At 46.9% G+C, this 26098-nt stretch overlaps 1 protein-coding gene across 3 annotated transcripts; it reads left to right on the top strand.

Annotated features, from left to right (window-relative positions):
- The first annotated feature begins 3201 nt into the window (after positions 1-3201).
- On the top strand, positions 3202-23401 carry LOC101682667 (zinc finger protein 343). 3 transcript variants are annotated; one of them, XM_045080735.1, is made up of 5 exons: positions 3202-3252; positions 11477-11711; positions 11873-11931; positions 16572-16698; positions 20853-23401. In XM_045080735.1, exons 2-5 carry the CDS (start codon positions 11681-11683, stop codon positions 21170-21172), a joined length of 537 nt encoding a protein of 178 aa, XP_044936670.1. In that variant the 5' UTR covers positions 3202-3252; positions 11477-11680; the 3' UTR covers positions 21173-23401. The 3 variants fall into 3 exon arrangements, 2 of the variants coding, with proteins under 2 accessions (XP_044936670.1, XP_044936709.1); XR_006606982.1 differs by lacking the exon at positions 3202-3252 and adding an exon at positions 13305-13362 and having other exon boundaries at positions 10131-11711; XM_045080774.1 differs by lacking the exon at positions 3202-3252 and having other exon boundaries at positions 10129-11711; positions 20856-23401.
- Positions 23402-26098: the final 2697 nt, after the last annotated feature.

Here is a 26098-nt window from a genome sequence, read left to right as displayed (position 1 = left end):
CATAAGTCCCATTCAAGCATTCTTAAAGGACATTCTTAGAGTAATTTAGAGTGTATCTAAGAGTTTATATGAAATCAAGCTCGAAGCCATTTAATAATTTCAAAAAAATCTTTTAAGCTTCATAAGTACTTTGTAAACTTTATGTATGCAGGGGCACCTGGGTGGTTCAGTGGGTTAAGCCTCTGCCTTTGGCTCAGGTCATGATCTCAGGGTCCTGGGATCAAGCCCTGCACTGGGCTCTCTGCTTGGCAGGGAGCCTGCTCCCTGCCCCCCTCTCCTCCCCCCCCCCCCCCCCGCCTGCCTCTATCTCTACTTGTGATCTCTCTCTCTCTGTCAAATAAATAAAGAGAAATAAAAAAAAAACTTTATGTGTGCAAACAAGCTCAGAACACATTCATCTCAAAATTTCCTGCTTCTCTCACCTGCTAGGGGGAGCTCTTCAGGTCTAGCATTAAGGCCCCTCTTTTCCCAGACAGAAATGGTTTTGAGTGAGACTACCAGCACCTACATCTCTGCTTCCCACTCCAGAGACTGAGTCCAAATTTCAGCTCCAGAAGCTAAGCCCCCATCTTCCATTTGTGGGAAGTGAAGTGAAGATTCCACTCCTCACACCAGAGGCCAAGATTCTACTTTTCAGTACAGATGCAAAGACCCCACCACAGGTCCTGCTGGTGAGAGTCTCAGTCTCATTTTGGCCTTAGGGGTCACCTGTTACCCCACAGGCTACATTCCACTTCCCGAACCAACGTGCATTCATATCTAAGGTAACTTCCTATGGTGACTGAGCTAAAATCCAAATGAAAATAAGCAGAATAATTGAAAACAGGCAGAAAACCATACTTTCAGTTAAGGCCCAAGTTCAGGTCCAGGAACATTTCAAATGAAATTTCTTATTGTGAGTTAGATCATGTTTAGACCTAGACCCTGACCCTGACTTGCACACTAAACCTGACTCTAACTTTGACCCTGACAATCATTTTCAGTCACAATTTAATGTCCCTATAATCCTATGTAAGGGCCTATTTAGCCAGAGCGATTCCATCTGGTTAAACAGTGATTTTGTTGTTTATGCAGTAAAACTTAAACTTACCCTGCCCCCCCTCAGGGAACTTACTTAAAAGCAAGTCCGGGAAACCAGTCCCAGGTAACAAAGCCCAAATACAAGGGTGGGTCAAGCCAGGTGGAGACATCCAATCAGTGGGGTGTGCATACTGTCTCCCTAGCTATCAAGGAGTGTGGGTCCCGCCTTTTGGGCACCAATTCTGACCAAGGTGATAGGCTAGTTCAAACATCTACTAGGGTAAATTGTAATTCAATTGGCCACCTGTGTGTGACCTAGCATGACTGTGCAGCTTTCTCTGTGTGTTACAATCTCATTGACCACCTGTGTGTGGCCAGGCCCAACCACAGGGCCTTTGCTCTATAAAAGTTAGTCTGTAAGGCAGGGAGGGGTCGCCTCTTTGTAAGAGATGGCCCTGGCCGGTTGGTTTGATTCTCAATGCTTGGCTCAAAATAAAGCTTTGCTTGACCTTTGCTTTGTATCAGTCTCGCTTCTTTGATCACACACCCATTATTGGGGGACCTTTCACCTGCAGCCCATTGACAGACACTTGAAGCTGACAGAGTATGATGTTTCTCTCAGAAGCTCCCAACTATATTATTGTTAATACCTTGCTAGAGAGAAAAACAACTTTAACTTGACAGTGGCAAGGCCTCTGGTAACCTGTTGAGTTTTCTTAACATATGAAAATCCTTTCGAAAACCTCCTTTCCTTATCACCTCCCCAACCCCGTAGTATATGATCAACCACCCCTCACAATCCCAAGGCAGCAGCTCATTCTGCCCTGGGATCCTCTCCCTGTGCTTTAATAAACCACCATTTTGCACCAAACACGTCTCAAGAATTCTCCCTTGGTCGTTGGCTCCGGATTCCACCCCACCGAACCTCACCTATATTCTAAGACCCCATCACCTGAGACAGTCATAGTGTCACATTCCTCAAGGAAATTAAAACTGCCTTAATGTTACTGCTTTGCTAGAGGCAAAAAGCAACCTTAGGTTTGATGTAGTTTTGGAATATAGGTAAGGTTCAGTGGGGAGGGGTCTGGGGCTGACCACCAAGAGAAAATTCTTGAGATGTCTTTGGTGCAAAATGGTGGTTTTATTAAAGCATGCGGACAGGACCTGCAGGCAGAAAGAGCTGCTGCACCGGGGGTGGGGTGGTGGCTGGTTATATACTTGGGAGTTGGGGAAGTAAGGAAAAGGAAGGTTTCAAAAGGATTTTCATATGTTAAAGACTCACAGGATACTGGATACCTTGCCATTGTCAAGTTAAGGTTGTCCTTCCCTCTAGCAAGGCTTTAAGACGGGTGGAAGCTTCCTGGAGGAATGTCACACAGATCCCACCCAGGAGTGGGGTGTGTGGGTGGGCGTAGGGGTGGGGAATGGGAGGGTGGTGTGCAGGGTGTCAGCCTATGTTTTGTCCTCAGCTTGCCTTCTGCTCCCTCATCAGCTAGACAATATTCAGACCTTCAGGATCCTGAGACTTCCTTTATCTCTACCACCCACCCCTAACTTAAAGTATACAATCAATCACTCCTCACAATTTCACAGTGCAGTTCTTTCTGCCCACGGTCCTGTCCCTGCGCTTCAATAAAAGCACCTTTTTGCACTGAAAACTTCTCAAGAAGTCTTTCTTGACAGTTCCCTCCTGGCCCACATCACATCACCAAGGACCACAATTGCTGGATCACCTGGTTAGAGAGTAGTTTTATAACTGGCAAGCTGTCTTCCAGAGTTGCTGTATCATTTATTACATTTGATGGCACTCACGAGGGTGTTGTGTATGTCGAAGAGCCCAAGCCTATTGAATTTAGTTCTGTCACGGAAGGAAAACAAAACTGAAATGCAAAAACTCGGCCCAGAAAGCCAATCCAGAACTGCCTGGGGATGCACGACCTGGCCCTCCCACGGAGATCGGGGTCCAGAAGTTGTGTAGGGAGCTGCCGCAGAGGTTTCTGGGGAGTGTAGTCTTTCCAGAGAAGGGGCAGGGAGCCTCGATTTCACACAGAAATCACTATTTTAAGGGTAGGCTGTCATTACAGTAGCCATTGTCCTAGTAAATGAACAGGGCTGAGGAGCGGCCGCAGTGGCTGCTAACGCTAGGCGGTGCTGGCGGGGATTCTGGGAAATGTAGTTCTGGCGAGGACCGGCCATGGCCGAGGGCAGGCGGGGCTGGTTCCGCCAGCTGCGGTGAGCGAAGGCTGCCCCGGCCCTTGGCAAGCTCGAGGTCCTTCTAGTAGCGTTAGGAGGGTCAGCAAAGGGCGGGCCTAGGGTCAGGGACCCCCCTAGACTGCGGCAGGTGGGGAGTGTGGCTGCTGAGGCCGGCGGGTGGGAGGCTGGGACTTCCATGTTGGGAGGAGGGGGCGCACGTTTGGGGCGAGGGAACCGAGGGAACCGAGGGACCCTCAGCCAGCCCGGAATCCCTAAGTTCCTGGGGGCTGTGCGGAACTCCCTTTCCCGGCTGGAGCGAATGACTTGGAATTCCGTAACTTTTTATTTCTGAAGGGGGTGGGTATATTCTGGACCAAACGGTTTCCGGATGGGGGCGCCCAGATAAACCTCAGGGTTTATTTGATGGTAGGGATGAGTTCAGCCAGGGTCAAACAGCAAATATCGCCCTGGTGGGGGGTTTGGGCCCTGAATGCCCAGTTGTGCTTGGGCGAGGGAACATTTACTTGGGTCTTCATCCCCGGGAGGCTGTGGAAACCCAGGGCTGATCGTGAAGGTCAAGTTTTAGGTTGGTTGCTTTTGGTGGGGCTTACTCTGGACCCATAATCAGGGTGTGTGCAGACCGTCCCAGGCTCCGCTCTGCCTTGATTTTGTTGGGGGTGGGCGGTGAGTCTGATGTGGGTGAAATACACTTAGGAGGTTATGGAGGAGTGTCTGGAGTCCCTTGGGGTTTTTAGGGTGGGGGAGGTTTTGTCATGGGACGGATATCCTCTAGTGATGGTGAACTGCACTGCTGGGGATTGGCATCTAAGCAGTTTTTTTTTTTTTTTTAAAGATTTTTATATTTATTTGACAGAGAGAGCGAGAGAGATCACAAGTAGCTGGAGAGACAGGCAGAGAGAGGGGGGAAGCAGTATCCCTGCTGAGCAGAGAGCCCCATGGGGGATTCCATCCCCCGGACTCGATCCACAAATCATGACCTGAGCCAAAGGCAGAGGCTTAACCCACTGAGCCACCCAGCTGCCCCACCTAAGCAGTTTTTTTAACAGGGGTGGGGTGGGGTTTGGGGGGGCAGGTCTGCTTCTCTGGAACCAGTTGTCCTAAGATTTGCTGCTTTGTGGCCAAAATCTTGGATTTGGTTGTAATGAGTGGCGAGTTCAGCTGATTCCCCCTTCTCTGTTTTTCCCTTGTGTGTTGGGGGTCAAACCACTGGCTTGAGACTTATTGGGATTAGGTAGGGTGGGGACCTTTGAGGGCTGTTGGCCGCAGATCCAGATCACTTGTGGCATCTGATTGGGTTCTGGTGTCAGGACTTCAGTTTTATTTTATGTTTCTTGCTAAGGATAAATTGTTAACCTGCCGGTAGAATGGTACAATGAACACCTGTGGACCTATCATTATATTATTAAACATTTATTAATTGGCAGCCAGTCTTGTTTCACAGACATCCCCTCAACACTATGTGTGGATAACACTTGTTACATTCCCATAGGACTAGACCACTGCTGACACTACCACTGACCCAGCCCGCTTGGCACTGTACAGCTAGAGTTCAAACCTCGGAACTTTCTAGCTTTGTCAACTTGAGCAAGATTTATAACTGCCTTAGTGTATCCCAAGACCTAGCTTATAGAGTCTTCGAGAGGTAAAATTTGTACGGTGCCTGGAATTGTCTCTGGTGTATAGTAAGAGTTTAGTAATAGTTAACTATTCCTAATAATATTGCAACTTGAGGCCCATAGGCATTAAAAAGGATTAATTCCCTATTTAATAGGAGCATATCTGGGAAAGTGGTGTTCCGATGCCCACACCTGACTTTGTTCCTCGGGAGCTATCTACATTCTTCTCTGCGCAATCTGAGGCTTTCTTTTTCTTTTTCTCTATAGGAAGAGGAGCACCCCTCATTTGAACTTGGGGATTTCTAGCCTGGTATCTGGGGCCCAGGAGACAGTCCTGAAGCTCACACTGTCTCTTTCATCCTTGCCACCCGCTTCTATATCCCTGTTTGCCCAGAGAGGACTGGGTGGAGAAAGAAAAGACTTCTGGGCTCCTGAAAGCCCACCTGCCGGTGCAGACCACTCACCTTTGGCATTGCTGCAGTGCTTTCTGGGCTTCAAACCAGGGGCCTGTTTTTTTTTTGCTTATTCTGACATCTCGTGTCCTGCAGTGTCCCCTCTGAGACTCAGAGGCCTTGCTTGGTTCCCTAGGATTCCAGGACTGATAGAAGGGCAGGGGCCTTTACGGAGAATATTATCTCAGACCAGGTTGCTGCCATCCTTACCCCAGCAACATTTCTCTGTAAGTTTATTTCTATGCATCTGTGTTCTTCTTTTTTTTTTTTTTTAAAGATTTTATTTATTTATTTGACAGAGAGAAATCACAAGTAGATGGAGAGGCAGGCAGAGAGAGAGAGAGAGGGAAGCAGGCTCCCTGCCAAGCAGAGAGCCCGATGCGGGACTCGATCCCAGGACCCTGAGATCATGACCCGAGCCGAAGGCAGCGGCGTAACCCACTGAGCCACCCAGGCGCCCCTGCATCTGTGTTCTCAGTGCTTGCTTTTTTTTTTTTTTTTTAAGAGTATCTGCTTAGCTGAGATCCTTTAAGATTTCTTTTTTTTTTTTTTTAAGATTTTATTTATTTATTTGACAGAGAGAGACACACACCAAGAGAGGGACCATAAGCAAGGGGAGTGGGAGAGGGAGCAGCAGGCTTCCCACTGAGCGGGGAACCTGATGTGAGACGTTATCCCAGGATCCTGAGATCACCACCTCAGCCAAAAGCAGACGCCTAACGACTGAGCCACTCAGATGCCCGCTCCCTTTTCTAAAGATTTCATTTATTATTTGACAGAGAGAGAGAGAGAAAGCGAGAGAGGGAACACAAGCCAGGGGAGAGGGAGAAGCAGGCTTCCTGCTGAGCAGGGAGTTTGACCCGGGGCTCAATCCTAGGACCCTGGGATCATGACCTGAGCTGAAGGCAGATGCCCAACAACTGAGCCACCCAGGCGCCCCTGGAAATGCTTTTCAAATGTAAGTTTCCAGGAGCACCTGGGTGCCTCAGTTGGTTAAGCTTATCTGACTCTTTTTTTTTTTTTTTTAATTTTATTTATTAGGCAGAGAGACACAGAGAGAGAAGGAACACAAGCAGGGGAAGTGGGAGAGGGAGAAGCATAAGCAGTCTTCCCACTGAGCAGGGAGCCCAATGTGGAGTTCGATTCCAGGACTCCAGGATCATGACCTGAGCCGAAATCAGATGCTTAACCGACTGAGCCACCCAGGCACCCCAACTTATGTGACTCTTGATTTTGGCTTAGATCATGATCTCTAGGGACTTAAGATCGAGCCCCAAATTAGGCTGCATGCTTAGTGTGGCATCTGCTTGAGATTCTCTCTTTTCCTCTGCCTTTCCCCCAACTTGTGTCCGCATGTGCTCTCTCCCTCTCTCTCTCTCAGATAATTAAATAAAATCCTTAAAAAAGATAAATGTAAGTTTCCAGTTGTTTCTACCAGTATTTGTAAGCACAGTTGACGTTTTTAGGTTGACCCTTTATATCCTGCCACCTTGCTAAATTTAAATTCATTTATTCAAATTTCTGTTTTGATTTTTTGGATTCTAGGACACATTCATGTCAATATAAATACAGACACATCTATTTCCCATAGATAATCAGTTTTATTAATTTTCCATGTATCCTTCCAGGATTTTGTTTTTATGAAATCACTCAAAGATTAAACAGATACAATACATGTTTCTGCCACCCCACCTCTTCTAAAGGTGTCTTTGGTTAAACTGAAGTATTTAATCGATAGGTTGTAAGATTTATCCCCCTTCTTCCTTAATGGCTTCTGGATTTTATGTTTTTTTTTCTTTCTTTCTGAAGATCTATCTTTTCTCAAGTTCTGATGTATATTCTCCTGTATGTTACTGAATGTTTATATATTTTTTGTTTCTAATCTTTAGCTCTTACATGCTTGGAATTTATTTTAATGTAAGGTGTGAACAAGGAATGCAACTTCCAATAAGATAGCAGCTTGTCTCAACCCTTTGGGAAGAGGCCATCTTTTCCTGGCTGTGTTGAGATACTGTATCCAGCACTCATTAATCCCCAGATACACATGATCTCTCTCTCTCTTTTTTTTTTAAGATTTTATTTATGTATTTGACAGACAGAGATAACAAGTAGGGAGAGAGAGAGGAGGAAGCAGGCTCCCTGCTGAGCAGAGAACCGGATGTGGGGCTTGATCCCTGGACCCTGGGATCATGACCTGAGCCAAAGGCAGAGGCCCTAACCCACTGAGCCACCCAGGCGCCCCCCCCCTTTTTTTGACAGAGGGAGAGAGATCACAAGTAGGCAGAGCAGCAGGCAGAGGGGGGGGGAAGCAGGCTCCCCACTGAGCAGAGAGCCTGATGTGGGGCTCAATCCCAGGACCCTGAGATCATGACCTGGGTGAAGGCAGAGGCTTAACTCACTGAGCCACCCAGGCGCCCCTGATCTCTCTATTCTGTTCCATTTACTGTCTGTTGCTACACTAAATCACAGTTTTATTTTTTGTGCCATTATATACTTTCCTTTTTATTAACAACACAGGAAACAAAGCCACACCAAAGAGTGTGGATTAAGAAGGAAGTGAACATCCAGGTCAAAAAGGAGAACTTTGTTGGTTTCCCAGATGTTCCTCCATTTGTTTGATTCCAATGAACGCCTTTGTCTCTCCCTTCCAAAAGTAACCTTTTCCTGAATTTCACTAAGGTCAGTGACCTAAGTATGCATCTTTATAGTTTAGCTTTCTTCTTTTTTTTTTTTTAAGATTTTATTTATTCATTTGACAAAGAGAGACACAGCGAGAGAGGGAACACAGCAGGGGGAGTGGGAGAGGGAGAAGCAGGCTTCCCACTGAGCAGGGAGCCTGATGAGGGACTTGATCCTGGGATTCTGGGTCGGAATCATGACCCCAGCCGAAGGCAGATGCTTAAGGACTGAGCTACCCAGGCACCCCTAGTTTAGCTTTTTTATCTAAAAAATCCCCCAAAAACCCAATATGATTTTTAAGGGTCTTTTTAAAGTGTCTTTTATTTATTCATTTATTTTAAAGATGTTATTTATTTACTTGACAGAGAGAGGCACAGCAAGAGAAGGAACACAAGCAGGGGGAGTGGGAGAGGGAAAAGCAGGCTTCCCGCTGAGCAGGGTGCCCGATGCAGGGCTCGATCCCAGGACCCTGGGATCATGACTTGAGCTGAAGGCAGACATTTAACCAACTGAGCCACCCAGGTGCCCCCATAGTAGGTCTTCTGATATTAAACTGTCTTGTCCAGTTCCTGGGATAAATTCTACTTGGTGGTGGTGATGTATTATTATTTCCTTAAGGTACAGCTGGATTCAGTTTGTTAATGTTTTATTTAGGATTTTTGCACCTAGTTTTAGAAGTAAAATTGACCCCTGATTTTCTTTTTCTGGAGTGCCCTTGCTTACTTTTTGTGTCCTTGATGAATGAGTCAGAAAGAATGCTTTTAATGCTTTGGAGATCTTAATCTTTCTTACACAAAGACTTATTCCTTGAAGTTTTGCTATAATTAGCTGGTTTAATTGTCTGAGGCCATTGCCTTTGGGAGAGGTCTTTTGTCTTTTCGTTTTCTTTTTCAGTTAACAGTTTTTCATTTTCATTATCATTTTTTTTACTTGATTTTAGGCAATTTCTATTCTTCTAGGAAATCACCCATTTCTTCTGGTCTTTTCCGTCTCTCCTCCCTCCCTCCGCCTCTCTCTTACTGAAGGCACTGTCTCCTTTGCCTGCAGCGCTGCTTCTTGCCTGGATGTCCAGACTCCACCTTAGGCTCAGAAGAGCAGCGTTCTGTTCACTACTTTGGATCTCCCACGGTAGAGTCTTGATCTTTTTGTGCTGAGTTACGCTCATCCTGGTCATTATCCCTGCTCGTTCTTCGTACAGGGACCAGGGACCAGGGACCAGCACATGTCCTTTAGTTTTATATCCTGCGCACAGCCACAGATCCTAGCACACTGGGGCTGGGGGAGAATCCTGTTGACCTTGTAATAGAAAGCCGTGTAATTGGTCATCGGCTATCCTAGCATCCCTCCTGTGTGGCCTCTCCCTCTAAGTATATGGCCCTACGCTGTTGAACTCAGAAGTGACCATGTGACTTGATTTGCTCATGAGCTGTGGTCCCAGGTATCACTTTGGGTCAAATTTGTAAGTATGGTTCTCTGTTTTTTATTTTCCTCTATCCGTCCTCCTGATCATGTTCCAAACAGGCGCTGCTCCTGCTGTGTTGGTCTAGGACTGAAGATGGCTTGGAGCACAGTTGCAGATGACACATGATGGACAGGGATCCGGAAGGAGAAGGAAATTGTTACTTTAAGCTCTGGAGATTGTGGGGGGAGTATTCACCATTGCAGAATAACTTGACCCATCTTGACTGATACAGACCCCTCCTCCCCTTCACTGTGAGTGTCCTATCTTCTTTAAGGTGAACTCTGAACCCTGTGGAAATCTGGTTACTCTTGGCATTTCCATTGAGGCCTTTGTTTGCTGGGCAGAAGTGAAGGGGATGAGTTTTCGAATGAGAATTCTGGATTCTAGGTTTGGCTTTAACACTTCATAGCTACAGTCTTAAGGATACATCAACTGACCTCTTAGTGCCTTAGTTTCCCTCTTTGTGGAGATGGAAAAAATAGCAGTGTCTACCCCTTGGCTGTGTTGTGATGATTTACAAACTCTGGATAGTACTTGTTTTATAGGCATTAGTATTAATAGGAACAGAGATTTTTCTTAAAAGATTTTATTTATTTATTTGACAGATAGAGATCACAAATAGGCAGAGAGGCAGGGGGTGGGGAAGCAGGCTCCCTGCTGAGCTGAGAGCCCAATGTAAGGCTCGATCCCAGGACCCTGGGATCATGACCCGAGCTGAAGGCAGAGGCTTAACCCACTAAGACGCCCAGGGGACCCAGGAACAGATTTATAGAGATTTACTAGCTTAGGCCAATTTGTCGTGCAGTAACATGTGACCCCCCCCCCCCAGATCTCAGTGGCCCCCACAGCAATCTAACTTTAACCCCAGTCTTATTCCTCCTCCGTTTTCGGTTGCTTTGTAGCTCCGCACTGTGACTTTTTACATTAGAACCTGATCCCTTCTAGGGGACATGCTTCTCTCAGAACACGAGAGTTGGTGGAATCATACGTTGCTCAGAAGTGGCACTGTCCCTTCCAGTCATACCCCATCACCCAAGGCAAGTCACAAGACCAAACCTGATTCAGGGGCAGGGAAGTATAGGCTTTTTATAGAGAAATAAATAATTGTGAACCGTGGTAAAATCTACCACAAAGGCCTCTTGCATCCTAGCTATTAGGATTAGGAAAATGACTGAGATGTTATTTCTTACCAGAAGCTCTTAATCTAGTAAAAATGGTCAAATAAAGAGAAAAATTGCAAACTAGTGTGAGTAAGGTGGGATGCCCAGGTTGGACAGAACAGGAGTGACCTGCCTGTGGAGTTAGGGGATGAATCACAAGGGCTCCTTGGGGTAAACTAGCCAGCCTCATAAGGGTTCCTGGCAACAGTATGACTGTAGTCCTTGGGGATGATATCCTGGACAGGGTATCTGAGGTACTTCTGAAGGTGTTTGAGCTCCAAGGCCACCTGCCTCCTTTGGAGCCACATGGGTGAAGGACTCTTACTTGGGTTCATCTGGAGACGCCAGTGCACAGTTCTGGCAAGGCCAGGTGGGTAGGAAGGTGGGGGTTACCTTCACAGAGTCATCCTGAGGCCTGGAGTCTGACCTAAGGGAAGGGCTCCACTGAGACCCCGAGTCCTCGGAGGACAGGGACACAAGATGGAATGCTGGGGCCTAGGGCCAGAGGAGTCAGAATGCTAGCTTGGTCTGGAAGGAGACATTCTGGGCCTCTTTCTCCACAGGAATTACGCCGTTTCTTCCCTCTGACTCTGACTCCATGTAGTGGAGACTGATACGACACATGGATTGAGTCTGAGGGTGAGGATCGAAGGAATTGCACATCGCATCAGATAAGGAAATGAGGCAGGGGACAGCCTTGGAGGGTATACAGGCTGGAAAGGGATGAAGGGAAGAAATCCAAGGAGGCCCTGGAGCCCGAGGCTCCATGTTGAACGAGGAGATGTGAGAGGACAGGGCCCCTGCAGAGGAGGCCTGGGCTCAGGGCCCACAGTAAAGCTCCCGGCAACACTCAGTGGTCTCTCCGTCACACAGGTCCTGGTTTGGAAGCAAGATGGGCTTTCATAAGGCTCCAAGAAGTACCCCTGGGCAGCAGAAGTTGATCTTGAGAGGAAGTAACTTCTACCTGGCCCCTCTAGCTGAATTTCACAGCAGGCACTAGGCTGACTCTGTCCTGCCCGCTGAGAGCCAGGCCGGGGACAGGTTTTGCCTCTGGAAGACAGGGAAGACACAGAGACCATGAAGGAACGGACTCAAAATCACCCGGCAGGTGGGAGTTGGTGGGTCTGGGGAGGCACCGGGGGTTCAGCCAGAATGTTTCGGTGAGCACAGCTGTGCCCAGAGGCTCCTTTGTCCCTGCCAGGCCTAGAGGAGGAGCTCTGTGAGCAGCATGGGCGGCCCAGCCCCTCAGAGTTGCTCCTTTTCACCCAGGTTTGCCTTCTGGCTCTACTGACTGGCTCCAGGGAAAAGAGGGCAAGGCCCAAATGCTGGTGAGTTGGGTTCCTTTTACTTTTTTTTTTTTTTTTTTTGCCTGAAATGCTGGCTTGTTTCCCAGAGAATAAGCATATATTCTCTTTCTTGAAAAGGGGAAAGACAGCCGTTCCCGTCTGTGTCAGACAGTCTTAGTCATTTGTGTGTTTGATTTTCTTTGTTGAAAAATATACCCCGGGAGCACCTGGGTGGCTCAGTGGGTTAAGCCTCTGCCTTCGGCTCAGGCCATGATCTCAGGGTCCTGGGATCATGCCCCACGTTGGGCTCTCTGCTCAGTGGGGAGCCTGCTTCCCTCCCTCTCTCTGCCTGCCTCTCTGCGAACCTGTGATCTCTGTCTGTCAAATAAATAAATAAAATCTTTAAAAAAGAAAGAAAAATATACCCAAGATTAATATTAAGAGTAACTTTTTAAAAAATTAATTTTATTTATTTGCCAGGGGAGTGGGGCACAAGCAGGGAGAGCGACAGGCAAAGGGAGAAGCAGGCTCCTCGCTGAGCAGGGAGCCTCACGTGGGGCTTGATCCCAGGACTCCATGACTTGAGCTGGAGGCAGACATTTAACCGACTGAATCACCCAGGCACCCCGTATATTTAAGTCTCTTATGGTTTATTTCCCTCTCTCCTCCCCCGCTCCCCATCCCTGGGTTCATCTGATTTGTTCAGATTCCACAGGAGTAAAATCATAAGGTGTTTGTCTTTCTCTGATTTCCTTATTTCACTCAGCGTAATACTCCCTAGTTCCATCCATGTCATTGCAAATGGCAAGATTTCATTCTTTTTGATGGGTGCGTAATAGTCCGCCATTTATCTACACATCACATCTTCTTTACCCATTCATATATCACTGGAATTTTGGAACATGTAGAGAAGTAGCGAGCAGAGTAAATAATAGGCCCTCAGATCCCATTATCCAGCTTCAAGAATCACCTATAATGGCCAGTCTTATGTCGTTTCTACGCCTCACTTTCCTCCATGGATTATTTTAGACAAGTCTCAGACACAGTAACATTTTCTCCATAATTCCTGACAAGAGCTGGAAGAGTGTGGTGATGGTGGTCATGCTCTTTGTTTCAGAAGGAGGAGGTCTGGCCCAGTGGAGTGTGTGATCTGTGCACAGCCACACTCGTCTTCCGCATCGTGGAGCCGGCAGTTAGACTCGGCTCTCTCTGCCTCTCCAGCTCCTGCACCTTCTAATGTACTGAATAGCCTTCTTGCTCTTACATAAATCTCCATCTGAAAATGTGGGAGCATATTTTCTGACCCTTGGGACTGGGTCTGTATCATTTGAGGAGTTTCTCCTACAGAATGGTTTCCCTAGAAATAGCGTCCCATCCCCCAATCCAAACTTCCAGCCTGCGATCTTCTCTTTCAGAAATGTAATGTATTCTTTCACGAGGATGGGGATGAGATTCTGCCGGCCCAACCAACAGGTAGGTAAATCCACCATTCTTGTTCTCGAGCCTCTGAGGTCTCTGGAAAAACGTGCGAAGACCAGCAATGATGGCTGTAACAGTAATTTTTATGGTCGTGGTTGGAATGGCTGCATGATGGTCAGCAAAGGTGTTGGCCAGGTGCTGGCCTAAGGCTTTCAGACCAGGCTCCAGCCCCCGGTAGTGGACTGAGAAATTCCTAGGACACAGAAGCGTTTCTGGAGTGGCGGTGTGAGGCACTTGGTGGACCTTCTCCCCAGCAAAACATCCAAAATGACAAAAAGCACAACTATGTAAAGTCTGGAAATTGTCCTAAGGATGTACAGCAAGCAGAGAAACATTTATTCAAGAAAGTCTGAATCTCAGTAAGAAAAGCAAGTGTGTGTGACATTTGTCCCATGGCCTGTTCCCTCCTGTACTCCGATGGGTGCAGCCAAAATGGTGGGCTCTCTCGCCCCTGTTCTCAGTCTGGGACCTCACATATCCCCCGCAGGGGCAGGCCACCCACAGTTCTCAGTGCTACAGGCAAGTGTGGGCAAGTGGTCTGGGGTCTTCTTCCTCCATTGGCCCCTTGTTGTAGGGTAGAAGCTCTGTCCTGGGCACAGGAGGTCAAGAATCAGGAGAGCTTCTTGCCTTTTCTGCAATTTGCTCCTAAGGCAGGGATCCTGGGCCAGGAGGGCAAAGCTGAGGAGAAAAAACAAAAACAAAAACGGGCTGTTGGGTGCCCAGGGGGAGAGGCAGGCCTAAGAACTGAGCACCCCTGGTGCTTCCTCAGAGGCTTGGCTCTGTTTGCAACAGAGCAGAGGGAAGTTGAAGCCTCAGCCTTGGAAAATGATGGAGATTTCGGTGGTGAGCAGTCAGGAGGAAGCTGGCTGTCCATGAGACCAACTGGCTACATTCTTTCTTTCTCTTCTTTTATTTTAGATTTTTAAAGAGATTATTTATTTATTTATTTGACAGAGAAAAACATAGCAAGAAGGGGAACACAAATAGGGAGAGTGGGAGAGGGAGAAGCAGGCTTCCCGCTGAGCAGGGAGCCCAACTCGGGGCTCGATCCCAGAACCCTGGGATCATGACCTGAGCTGAAGACAGGTGCGTAGCTGTGACGAGCCACCCGGGCACCCCGCCTAGTATTGACAGTTAAAATTCACTTGCATTTGAGGGGTCCTGGGCAAACGTGTGATCACAAAGCACCACTGCTTGGGTGGAAGAAGTCACTTCATGGAGATTTGAAACGTGGAGTCTTTGCCCCGTTCTGAGTTTCAGGAGGGAGACACATTGCAAACCCCTCATTGCTCTTATTGCTTCCATCTGTAATGTCTGCAGTAAGTGGTGACACGCTGTGTGTGGCCTCCAACATTACTGTCCCCGTCAGGCCCTATGTCAGGAGCATTCGGAGGGAAGAACATTCTGGTTAAATGTGTCTCCAGTATGTTCAAGTTAAGTACCTCTGAATTTCTTGTTACAAAAATCTAAATTGTGGACACTTAGTTCATGGAGTATTTAAGTACGTAGATCCCATCCTTTTCCCCTTTTGCCCTTTGACCTGCTGCCACTATTCTCGAGATCGGGCGTGTAAGCTAAAAAGTGCCCTCATCATGCACCACGGCTCGTGGGCAGACGTTGCAAATCGTAAGCAGTTTTCTGGAAAAGAAGCACTTTAAATATTAGGAAAGCATGAACTCTCACCTGACCAGGCTAGGGCATTTTTGTTTATTTTAAATTTGACTGAGGTGTCATAGTCCTATAACAAAACGTGTAGTTAAAACATGTACTGAGACTCTCCGAAGTGAGCACGGCCATGTAACCAGAGCCCAGATCAAGAGACAGACACTCAAAAGAGAGCATTTCACTCGTGTAAACCTTCCAGTCTTCCAGAGAGTCTCCCCCGCAGATAACTCGCTCCTGACTTCTAATATTGAAGATTACTTTTCCTACTTCCTGTTTTTTAAAATGAATGTCATCACACAGTCTGTCCCCTTTTGAGTTTGGCTTCTTGTGATCAACATTATATCTGGGATTCATTTACGGTAGTATTTGTACTTCATTTTTCATCATGGTTTGTTTGGATATGGAAAGGCCCCCACATTGCCAAGGTATTCTTGAAGAAGAACAAAGCTGGAGAAATTGATCAGATACCAAGACCTCTCGTGATGCCGTGGTCATTAACGCAGTGGGGTGGGGTATAAGGACAGACAGGTGGACCAGTGGAGCAGAAGAGAGTCCAGAAATAGACCACATGGAGACGGTGGCCTTAGTGATAGCAAAGGGGACTGCGGTGTGTTGAGGGAAGGTAGACTTCAGAAGAAGTGACGTCACTGGTTACTGGTCACGATGCGCACCTGTCACTTACACAGTGATCGGCGGACTGGAGAGCTAGCGGCAGAGGCTGCTTGAGGCACTTATTTGCCGTTAATACACTGCAGTAACTGACATTTGAACCATTTTGGTCAGGGATTGATGTTATTTAACTAAACCATGGCAACTGAGAGTTGTGCAAGGAGTGCTGGTGCTTAAAAGGAGTGAATTTTCTAAAGCAGTGAATTTTAAAGTATACCTTGATAGAGTGTCAGGCTTTAAAAGCAGAGCAGATTATCTGTAAATGGCCCTGCCATTCCCCTGCCAACGGTTTTGCACACATGACATGTTGCTTTACCTGACAAGTGAAGCGTTCGGGGCTTTATTTTAAAATCCCAGGCAAAGAGAGATTTAGTAAGCTGCCTCCTCCACAAGTGCTCAGTGTGGACCCTGTCTTTTCTCTGCAGTTGAAGACTGTTTCATTTTCTCCTCTGAATCTCCACCAGCCCCTGATGCCCAGCACAAGCCCCGTGTATGTGTGCTTCTCTCCTCTGTGCAGCGCCCCCTCTGTGCTTCCATCTCAGAATTCCTCCAGAACGGATCCTCAAGGTCACTTTCCTGAGCATTTCTTGAGGTCTGCTGATGGAGTCGCAGATTATTTCTCCAGTGAAATCCCAAGTGTCTGAGGGCCAGGAATGGATTTTATGCGTCAGCTGTGCGCCCCTCAGATTTTAACACAAAACCTGGGGATGGGGGGACCAAGGAACCTGACATAGAGAACTGTGTACTCTGAAAAGAATGAGTTCAACTTCTCACATGTCCAGGCTCTCCAGGGTCACAGGAAATGCTCCTCACACTGGGAACATGGACAGTGGCTTTGCTGTGTGGTAACTTACCGCTTGTTTTTATAGGTACTGGTTACATTCGGGGGTGTGGCTGTGGTCTTCACGGATGCTGAATGGAAGAGACTGAGCTCTGAGCAGAGGAGCGTCTACAAAGAAGTGATGCTGGAGAATTACGAGAGCCTGCTCTCATTGGGTGAGGGTGTGTTCTTTCCTTCATTCATTCAGTAGAGACTTATTGGCCCCCTACTACATGCCAGAAAGTGTGCTAGACGCTTAGCACACATTAGTGAGGCATCCTGTGCGTGGGGTCTTACTTTCTAGGAGGTCAAACAAACCAAAAGCTTCCCATGCAGGGATATCATAACATGGTATGTTAGAAAGTGATAAACTCCACAACGTATAAGATCATAATAAAATAGAGCAGGATGAAGGAGTGTTGAGTGTGAGTGGGTGGCTGGCTGAGTTTTGCAATTGAGGGGTTGAAATCAACGAGGAGGGACCATGTGACCAAAGGTAGAATTCGGTAAGGCAGTCGGAACTCTGGGTATGTGGGGAAAGAGGATTTCAGGTGCAGTGACTTGTTGGTGCTAAGACCTTCTGGAAGGGATGTGCCTGCCAAGCATAAGGAACTGCAAGGTGGCCAGTAAGGCTTGGGGGCACAGTTGGCAAGGGGGAGAGGAGGGAGACAATGCCTTTTGGCGCAGAAGAACCTGTATGGCTTTTGGGTTTCGTAAGTCATTTTTTTGTTGTTGTTTTTTCATTTACTTAAAAGCTAACATTGGTTGCTTAAACCTAGATTGGTAAACTCTTTAAAATGGGATGGTATACTCTTTCAAATGGGACGTTACTCTGGATCAGGAGTTGGCCAGTGTTTTCTCTGAAGGGCCACATAGTAACCGTTTTAGGTTTTGTGTGCTGTATGGTCTCTAACTGCTCTGGGGTGTGCCCTTGGAGTGCTAAATTGCCACAGACAACACGTAAATGAATGAGTGAGGCTGTGTTCCAATAAGACTTGATTTGTGGACCCTGAGTTTTGAATTCCACCATCGTTATTCTTTTGACTTTTTCCCAACTATCTAAAAATTCAAAAACCATTCTGAGGTTGTGGACAGAAACAGAGGGCCCCCTTGTTCTAGGTCAGCGCTGTCCACTAGGAATATCCTATGAGCCAGGTGGGAATTTTAAATGTCCTAGTAACTGCATGCTACAAAGTAAAAATATGTGGATGAAATTAACTTTAATAACATTTTCTTTAACACAGTATGTCAAAAAATCTTATCATTTCAACATGTTAATTAGAAAAGTTAATTAGATTTTTTTGGTACTAAGTCTTGAAAATCTGGTGTGTATTTTACACTGAATATGTGAAGAATGAGAGGAAGAAAGGCTGATTTTGGAAGAAAAACGCTACGAACTCAATGTGCTCTGAGAGCATGTCTTCATTCAGACTAGCCCACCTTTCAGCTAAACCCTTGTGACCAGTGGCTACCGTATTAGAGCGTGCCCTATTGGATATTCCTAAATTTCTAGATAAATCATGGAGAGAAGAGTCACATTTTTGGAGACATAAACCAGTTCAGGCAGAAGTTTCTTCAGCCGTTTCCTTCAAATGGCATAGCTATTTCCCCGATATGAATTAATCACACTTTTGTTGTTCCATTTCTATCTTGTCCCATGTGTTCTGATCTGATTCCATCTATTTTGAGTTCTGTCTAACTAGGGATGGCTTCGTCCATTTCAGTCTGGTTCTGTGTGTTTCGATTTGGCCTTAGCTAGTCAGCCTGACTAGACTTTATTTTTATTTTTCCTTTTCTCTTGCCCTATTATTCTCTTCCTTTATGTTAATGCATTTTATGGGTTCAGAGGAAAATGTTGAAATGACCTGATTTAGATTATTCTCAATACTGAAAGCCTTGATTCCTTTATTTTGCTCAACACATAATATTCTACAGTTCTCTAGCCTGGGCTCTTCTGAGCTTTCTCATATTTCTTTCTCTTTTTGTGGACTCATTTAGCGTCACATATGTCTTTTTTTTTTTTCTGTGTCTATATTCCCACCCTTAAACAGTTTGTGAACTTTAATGATTTTGCCTGTCACATGATAAACCCATTTTTTCTGTCACCTCTGCTTTATATTTCTATTACATTACACAGCACAAGTTAGGTTATATTTCTATTAGGTTAAGACAGTACAAATTGGGATAGAGGCTTATTAGTAACACAATTAAAAATAACCTTAAGTAGGGGCACCTGGGTGGCTCAGTGGGTTAAAGCCTCTGCCTTCAGCTCAGATCATGATCCCAGGGTCCTGGGATTGAGCCCCGCATCAGACTCTGTGCTTGGTGGGGAGCCTGCTCCCCACCCCCCGCCCCCGCCTGCCTCTCCACCTGCTTGTGATCTCTGTCATCAAATAAATAAATAACATCTTAAAAAAAATTTTTTTTTTAAAAAAGACAGCACAAATTTATTCTCGGACTTGCCAAAAGTTGAGATCATAGCGTTTTTCTTCCAAAATCAGCCTTTTTCTTTTTCTCTCATTCTTCACATATTCATGTTATGATGTCTCTTCTTCATGGGTACTGCTAGACATAAGTGGGCCGATTTCCACTGAAATAATCTTTAAAGCTTTCCTAGGGCTTTTTTTTTTTTTTTAAAGATTTTATTTATTTATTCGACAGAGAAGCAGCAGTAAGAGAGGAAGCTGCAGGGGCAGTAGGAGAGGGGGAGGCAGGCTTCCTGCTGAGCCGGGGAGGAGGGAACCCGATGTGGGGCTATATCCCAGGACCCCAGGATCATGACCCCCACCCCCACCCACACCAGGAAAGGCAGACACTTAATGACTAAGCCACCCAGGCATCCCCTAGGGGGAGTTTTTGAGTTAGCTTAGACTAAGTAATTCCGTGGTAACAAACCATCTCAAACTTTGGTGGCTTGTCATAGCAAATGTTCCTATACCAACTGTTGTCTAAGTTTAGGTGTGGTTCAGCTCTGTCGGTTCTGGCATTCAGACAAAAGGAACAAGCTCATCTGAGTCATGGGGTTCTTAAAAAAGAGGGCAAAGAGCAATGATAGGACCACATGGTGCCTCTTATTCTTTCTTTCTTTTTTTAAAGATTTTATTTATTTGTGAGAGAGCACAAGTGGGGCAGGGGGCAGAGGGAGGAGAAGCAGACTTCCTGCTGAGTGTGGAGCCCAACGTGGGGCTCAATCCCAGGACCCCCGAAATTAGGACCTGAACTGAAGTCAGATGCTTAACTGACTGGGCCACCCAGGTGCCCACATGGTGCCTCTTAAAACTTGTTTGAGGGGCACCTGGGTGGCTCAGTGAGCTAAAGCCTCTGCCTTTGGCTCAGGTCATGATCTCAGAGTCCTGGGATCGAGCCCCTCATTGGGCTCTCTGCTCAGTGGGGAGCCTGCTTCCCCCTCTCTCTCTGCCTGCCTCTCTGCATACTTGTGATCTCTGTCTGTCAAATAAATGAATAAAATCTTTAAAAAAAAACCACAAAAACTTGTTTGAAAGTGGCAATAGCTTTTCAGTTATCATTGGCCAAAGCAAATCCCATAGCCAAGTCTGATGTCCTCGTGATGGGATTGGTTTGAACATAAGGGGCTGGAATCCTGAAATCATGGACCGTGTTTTTCTTGTCTACTGCTGAATCCACAGTGCTTAACACTTAGATATTTCTTTTTTTTTTTTTAATTTTTAAAATTTAAAATTTTAATTTATTTTTTAAATTAACATATAATGTATTATTTGCTTCAGGGGTACAAGTCTGTGAATTATCAGTCTTACACAATTCACAGCACTCACCATAGTACATACCCTCCCCAATGTCCATCACGCAGCCACCCCATCCCTCCTACCCCTTCCCCTCACTTAGATATCTCTAATAAGTGTTTGTATGTAGATGGGAAACCTGACATTCAGTTTTATTTCACATACAGTCTTTTTAACCACTGATCCATATACCGTTTCCTACGTTTGAAAGCCCTCCAGGCCAAGTGACTTTTTATGTCTATCCACCTTGTTTTGTACTAAGAAAAGACAGGAAGGTGATTTCCGCATAGGTCACAGAGACTGTTACGTCCAAGTAGAACTGAGCTGTGGACAGTATGTATGGCTGTGACTGTCAATGGCTTCGGTTGTTTAGGAGAAAGGGTTGTGGGTTGCAGAAGATGGAATGTGCAGAAATGAATGTAAAGGAATTATTGGTGAGGAACAAATTGTGTTGTACATGTATTGTTAGTTATAGATGTGGCATGAAGACCCTCTGTCTTAGGACAAGGCAGAGCTGCCCAGTGACCCCACATAGGGCTTCTTTATCTGAAAAATCTCTCTCTCTCCAGCAGAACCAAAGCCAGAAATCTATCCCTGTGCCTCCTGCCTTCTGGCCTTCTTCTGTCAGCAAGTCCTTAGCCAACATGTGCTTCAGATCGTCTTGGGCTTAAATGTAGAGAATCTTTTCCATCCAAGGGATTCTGGCCCCAGGCATTGGGAGTGGCAGTATTCGCTCAGAGCTGCTGGTTTGGAAACACAGAAGGTCATCAGAGTGAAAGTGGTTCCTGGCCTCTATGTGTGGGGACAGAGGAGACAGAGACCTCAGGAGCATTCCCCAGCCTACCCCGAGCATAGTCAGCAAGAACTAGAGAAGGCCCCATGGTGGTAAAGACAGAGCCTAGCTCAGCCCAAAGGCTAAACCCTGTGCAAACAGACAGGGGAGGGAGAGACGCCTCAAGACCCAGGGTACTCAGTGGTACAGAACCTGAACCAGACGATCGCCTGAAATCAGACTTTGTTACAAAGCAGATGACCCACTTGCGGGAGAAACCCTGTTTGCAGGGAGTGCGGGTGAGGCTTTAAAGTGGATTCAACCCTCATCAGACACCAGTGGACACACTCAAAGAAGAAGCCTTATGGGCCCAATGAGTGTGGCCGAGGCTTCAGCCAGATGTCAATCCTCATTAATCATCAGAGGACACACTCAGGAGAAAAGCCATATGTGTGTAAGGAGTGCGGCTGAGGCTTTAGCCAGAAGTCCAACCTCAACAGACACCTGAGAACACATTCAGAAGAGAAGCCTTGTGTGTGCGGGGAGTGTGGGCAGAGCTTTAGAAATAAGTCAGTCCTGATTAGATGTCAGTGGACTCACTCTGTGGAGAAGCCTTATGTCTGCAGCGAATGTGGGCGAAGCTTCAGGGAGAAGTCATACTTCATCAGACACCAGAGGACACACTGCGGGGAGAAACCCTATGTGTGCGTGGAGTGTGGTCGAGCCTTTGGTGATAAGTCAGCCCTTAGAAAACACCAGAGGACACACTCAGATGAGAAGCCTTACGTTTGTGGGCTTTTGGGGTAAGTCAGACCTCAGCATACACGACAGGATACACTCGGGGGAGAAGCCTTCCTTGTGCGGTGAGTGTGGCCAAGCCTTAAGCCAGAAACCACTTCTCATTCACTAGAGGACCCACTCCGGGAGAAGTATTATGTTTTCAGGGAGTGTGGGCAGGGCCTTAGCCCTAGGGTAAATCTTCTCATACACCAGAGGATACAGTGAGGTGAGAAGCCTCCGGTGTGCTGGGATCCTGGGCAGGACTTGAGCAATCAGCCAGGCCTCGTCATGCACGAGAGAGCCAGATGGGGAGAATCCCTATCCATGCGTGGAGTGTGAGTAGACCTTCAGAGACGTGTTGGGCCTTATCGGGCTTCGAGGCACCTTCAGGAAAGGAGCCTCGTCTATGTGGAACGTGGGTGACTCGGTAGCCAGAAGTGCAACTCTCACTGCACAAAAAGGATGCACTTAGGTGGGAGGTGCTGTCTGTGAGGCAGGGACTATGGGTGGCGCGATCTGCGTTTACCGACTCCCTGTGGCAGACTTGGGAGACATGTCTTGGGTTCACAGGAAACTGGTAGACCTCAGGGAGCAGAAAAACAGGCAGGCAGGGGGACCTGAGGTGCGCCCTCAAGGGAGGAGCTGGCTGCTTGCCGGGAGCATGGGCGAGACTCTTGCGCTCAGCCTGCCTTCTCCACACACCATAAGGATAATCCCTATGTGGACACCCCAGGGAGCTCTGCCCATGGAACCCCTTCAGGGCTGGCACCCCGGCTGCTCCATAGGACTGCTACTGGTGGCCTCCCAGACGCCTTCCTCACTAGGACTTGCAGTCACAGGGAACTGCCTCCTCCCAACAGGTAGCTCCTGGCCAGTGACCCATTGATCTGGGGAGAACAAAACCTCAATGTCTGACCCAGCTGGGACAATCCAGACGGTTGTTCCAATTCCAGAGGTCTCCATCAGACTGAATGACTTCTTGGTTGTAAATGGGTTGCAAGCCAGCTGCTTCCTCAGCCAGGTCCCACCCTCACTCCTGGATAGACCAGTCAAGTCTCCATTTCATTGTATCCGGGGAATCTACTCCGAGACAACTTACGTGTGCAGGGGCTGGGAGCAGGGTTTTAGCCATAAGTCACCCCTCAACAAACCCCAGAGTATACAGAATGGAAGCTCCACATGTGCAGGAAGGATGGGAAAACAAGCCTCAGTATCCATCAGGAATGGAGGCTTTAGTGGGATGTGAAGCCTCATCTGGCACCAGAGGACACCCTTAGGGAGGGATCATGGCTGCAGCTTTATCCTACCATCTTCTTGACAGACTTCAGGGGACAGAGACTTGCTGGCACAGACCACGCTGCCTCATTCACCTCTGAGGGGCCTTCAGAAGTCTTGACGGCAGGGAAGATGGCGCACTCAACTACAGAGACCCCGGTTTTCCCCTTTTTATAACCAGATGGAGTAAAAATGTAGAAGGCTTTAGTTAAGTAATCCAGGAATGCTCTAGTTGTTTTATTTTCATACACCAATTCTTTCCCAGTTTCTCTTTTTCTTTTGTTCTAGTAAACAAAAAATTTTAAAAGATTTTATTTATTTGACATAGACAGACATGGCAAGAGAGGGAACACAAGCATGGGGAGTGGGAGAGGGAGAAGCAGGCTTCCTGCTGAGCACAGAGCCCCCTGCGGGCCTCGATCCCAGGACTCTGGGATCATGACCTGAGCCGAAGGCAGATGCTTAATGACTGAGTCACCCAGGCACTCCATAAAATCTTTTTTGATAAGTGCAGCCTGCGTACCTAGAAAGGAATTCAAATCCACAATCTGGATTTCCTACATGAATTCAGCCATCAAGAAACAAGTCCCAAATCAATCTAATAGATTTATAGAGGAAGCTGAACCTCTATGCAGGGAGGATGACCCAGGTTCTGGAGACACGTCAGCCGAAGGGAGGGGCTTCCCAGGTCCCCGAGCACTGGAGGGCTGCTGCCTCTCCTAACTGATCTCCCTTTGGCTCTGGGAAAGCTCCTTTCCCAGGGTTTCCTTCCTTCCTTCTTTCCAATCTCTCTTCAGGTCTCTGCTGAATTCCTCTCTACCCCTTGGAAGCACTACCGTTCCTTGATGGTCTCTTCACATTCTCCGATTCCTGGGATCCTTTAGCCACACTCCCTTTGAGGCTTAACCATGCCCAAACTGTTCTCTAGCCACGAATCATGGTTTTGGGCTTCTTAGCGATCCCCCGTGTCAGTTCATAGGTCTAAAGACCCCTAAACACAGCTCTGATACCATGTCCTCTCAGCCCTCTGTTCCTCGGGTCCAGTCCTCCTAGTGAACCCCTCCATCAGCTCTCTGCTCACTGGTCCAAGACAACCTAGCCGTACACTTGCCCTTGTTCGTCAGTAGTGAGATTGCTCGCATAATCCTTTTCCTAATGGAAATGTAATATAATAATACCATGCTACACTATTTTTATTTTTTCCTAATATGTATAAAGTATAGAAGTCCATGTTCTCCTTATATAAAGATGATTTTGTCTTGCCCTGTACTCAATTCATTAATTTTAATCTAGAAATTGTTTTGGAGACTAGCCAAGCATGCACTTAATCTTAAAGAGAAGTTTGGGACAGGTTGCAATATGACATTCTGGAATCCTGGGGAAAAAAAAAGCCAGATTCCTAGAGTTCCATCCACCAGTGTTCTAAAGGATAAGAACATCCTTCTCTGAATGTTGGGGCAACAGCCAAGGATCAGAAGATCTTGCAAAGTCGGGTTATATACAAGGACAGGCTTTGCCCTGCTAATGTAGATCACTGGGGCAGACCCGGCCACCCTGCTGACCAGGCTCCGAGGCAGAGCTGACTTCCTAAAACCCTTTCCGCTGCTACTCATCAGTTCTTTTTCCAACTTCCTCCTTCCTCTGAGAACTAGAAAGCTCCTCGGCCAGTGCAGTTTTCTCCCATGCTAAGTGCTTGCAGGACACAGCTTTCTCCAACCAACTGGCCACCATGTTTTCTCTGGCTCTCTAATCAGACAGTGGTGGCTTAATCGGGAGCCCAGAGTCTCAGCCCAGGTCACTTCTGTTCCCTCCATTCAGCCCCATGGACACACACCCTAGGGCCCCAGGGGGCTGGCTGGCAGGCAGATCACTTGACCTTGATCCTGGGCTCCTGTTTGCTGGTTGCTGCTCCCCGGACCTTCTCCTTAGTTTTGCGTGTATGGGCCACTGGGGTCTCAACAGCCACTCTTAGCTGCCCTATCTCAAACTGTGCACTGAGCACCAGGTTCCAGCAGCACTCCAGTGTCCATTTCCAAGGGCACTTATGGCAGTGCCTTGAGTTCTTCTCACTAGCTCATCAGTCTCCACTCACTTGTGCCCCAGAGGTCTGTTTGCTGCAGCCCTTTGGATGCAGATACTATGCAGTATGTGCTTTGTGTCAACATCACCCTGGCTCCCTGTGCACATCCTACTCCCTCTGTGACTCTGCCTCCTAGCTTTGGTGTGCCTGATGACTATAGATTGGCTCTGGCCCGTGCAGAGGACTCCCCCTGCAACTTCATCATCCCATGGACTGGAACCACGTCTTCTCCCATGAAGGCTGAACCCCAGCCTTAGGGAGGCATCTTTCCTTTACCCTTCTGAGTTTACTCTACTTTCGTTTACCCTTCTGAGTACTCTCCTCCTGCTGAGGGTTTTCTTTCAATATTTACAGCTACTCTCCTACCATTGCATACTCATTCTTCATGCTAAGTTTCCCATTGAAATCACTGTGTGGTTTCTGTCTCCTCATCAGACCCAGATTGATAAAGAAGTGAATGTGCATGCATATAACTTCTATATGAGGGCAAAGACATGAACTCTGTACCTGCATTTATTCAGTGACTCCAGTGACAAGCCAAAGAAACAGTGCAAGTCAAAATTATTAATAATACTAGCTGGGGCTATGGCCTTGAACTCAGACACAGAAATACAATGGTTTGGACCCTGGGATGGCCAACTACAGGCCTGAAGACCAAATCTGGTCTGACACCTGTTTTGGTAAGACCTGTGGTGTAGGAATGATTTTTATATTTTAAATGGTTGAAAAAGAATTAAAAAAAAAGAATAGCATCTGTAAAGTTTTATTGTAACACCATATATTTGTTATGTTCTCTTGAGCTGCTTTCATCCTGTTATGGTTGAATTGAGTCATTGCAACAGAGACCATGTGACCCATAAACCCTAAAGTGCTATCTGAGCTGACCCTTAACAGGAAAAGTTTCCCAG

This window comes from Mustela putorius, unplaced genomic scaffold (genome assembly GCF_011764305.1).
Source record: "Mustela putorius furo isolate JIRA1106 unplaced genomic scaffold, ASM1176430v1.1 tig00000054_pilon_pilon_pilon, whole genome shotgun sequence".
Lineage (NCBI taxonomy): Eukaryota > Metazoa > Chordata > Mammalia > Carnivora > Mustelidae > Mustela > Mustela putorius.
This window is presented reverse-complemented; position numbering and strand designations above follow the sequence as displayed.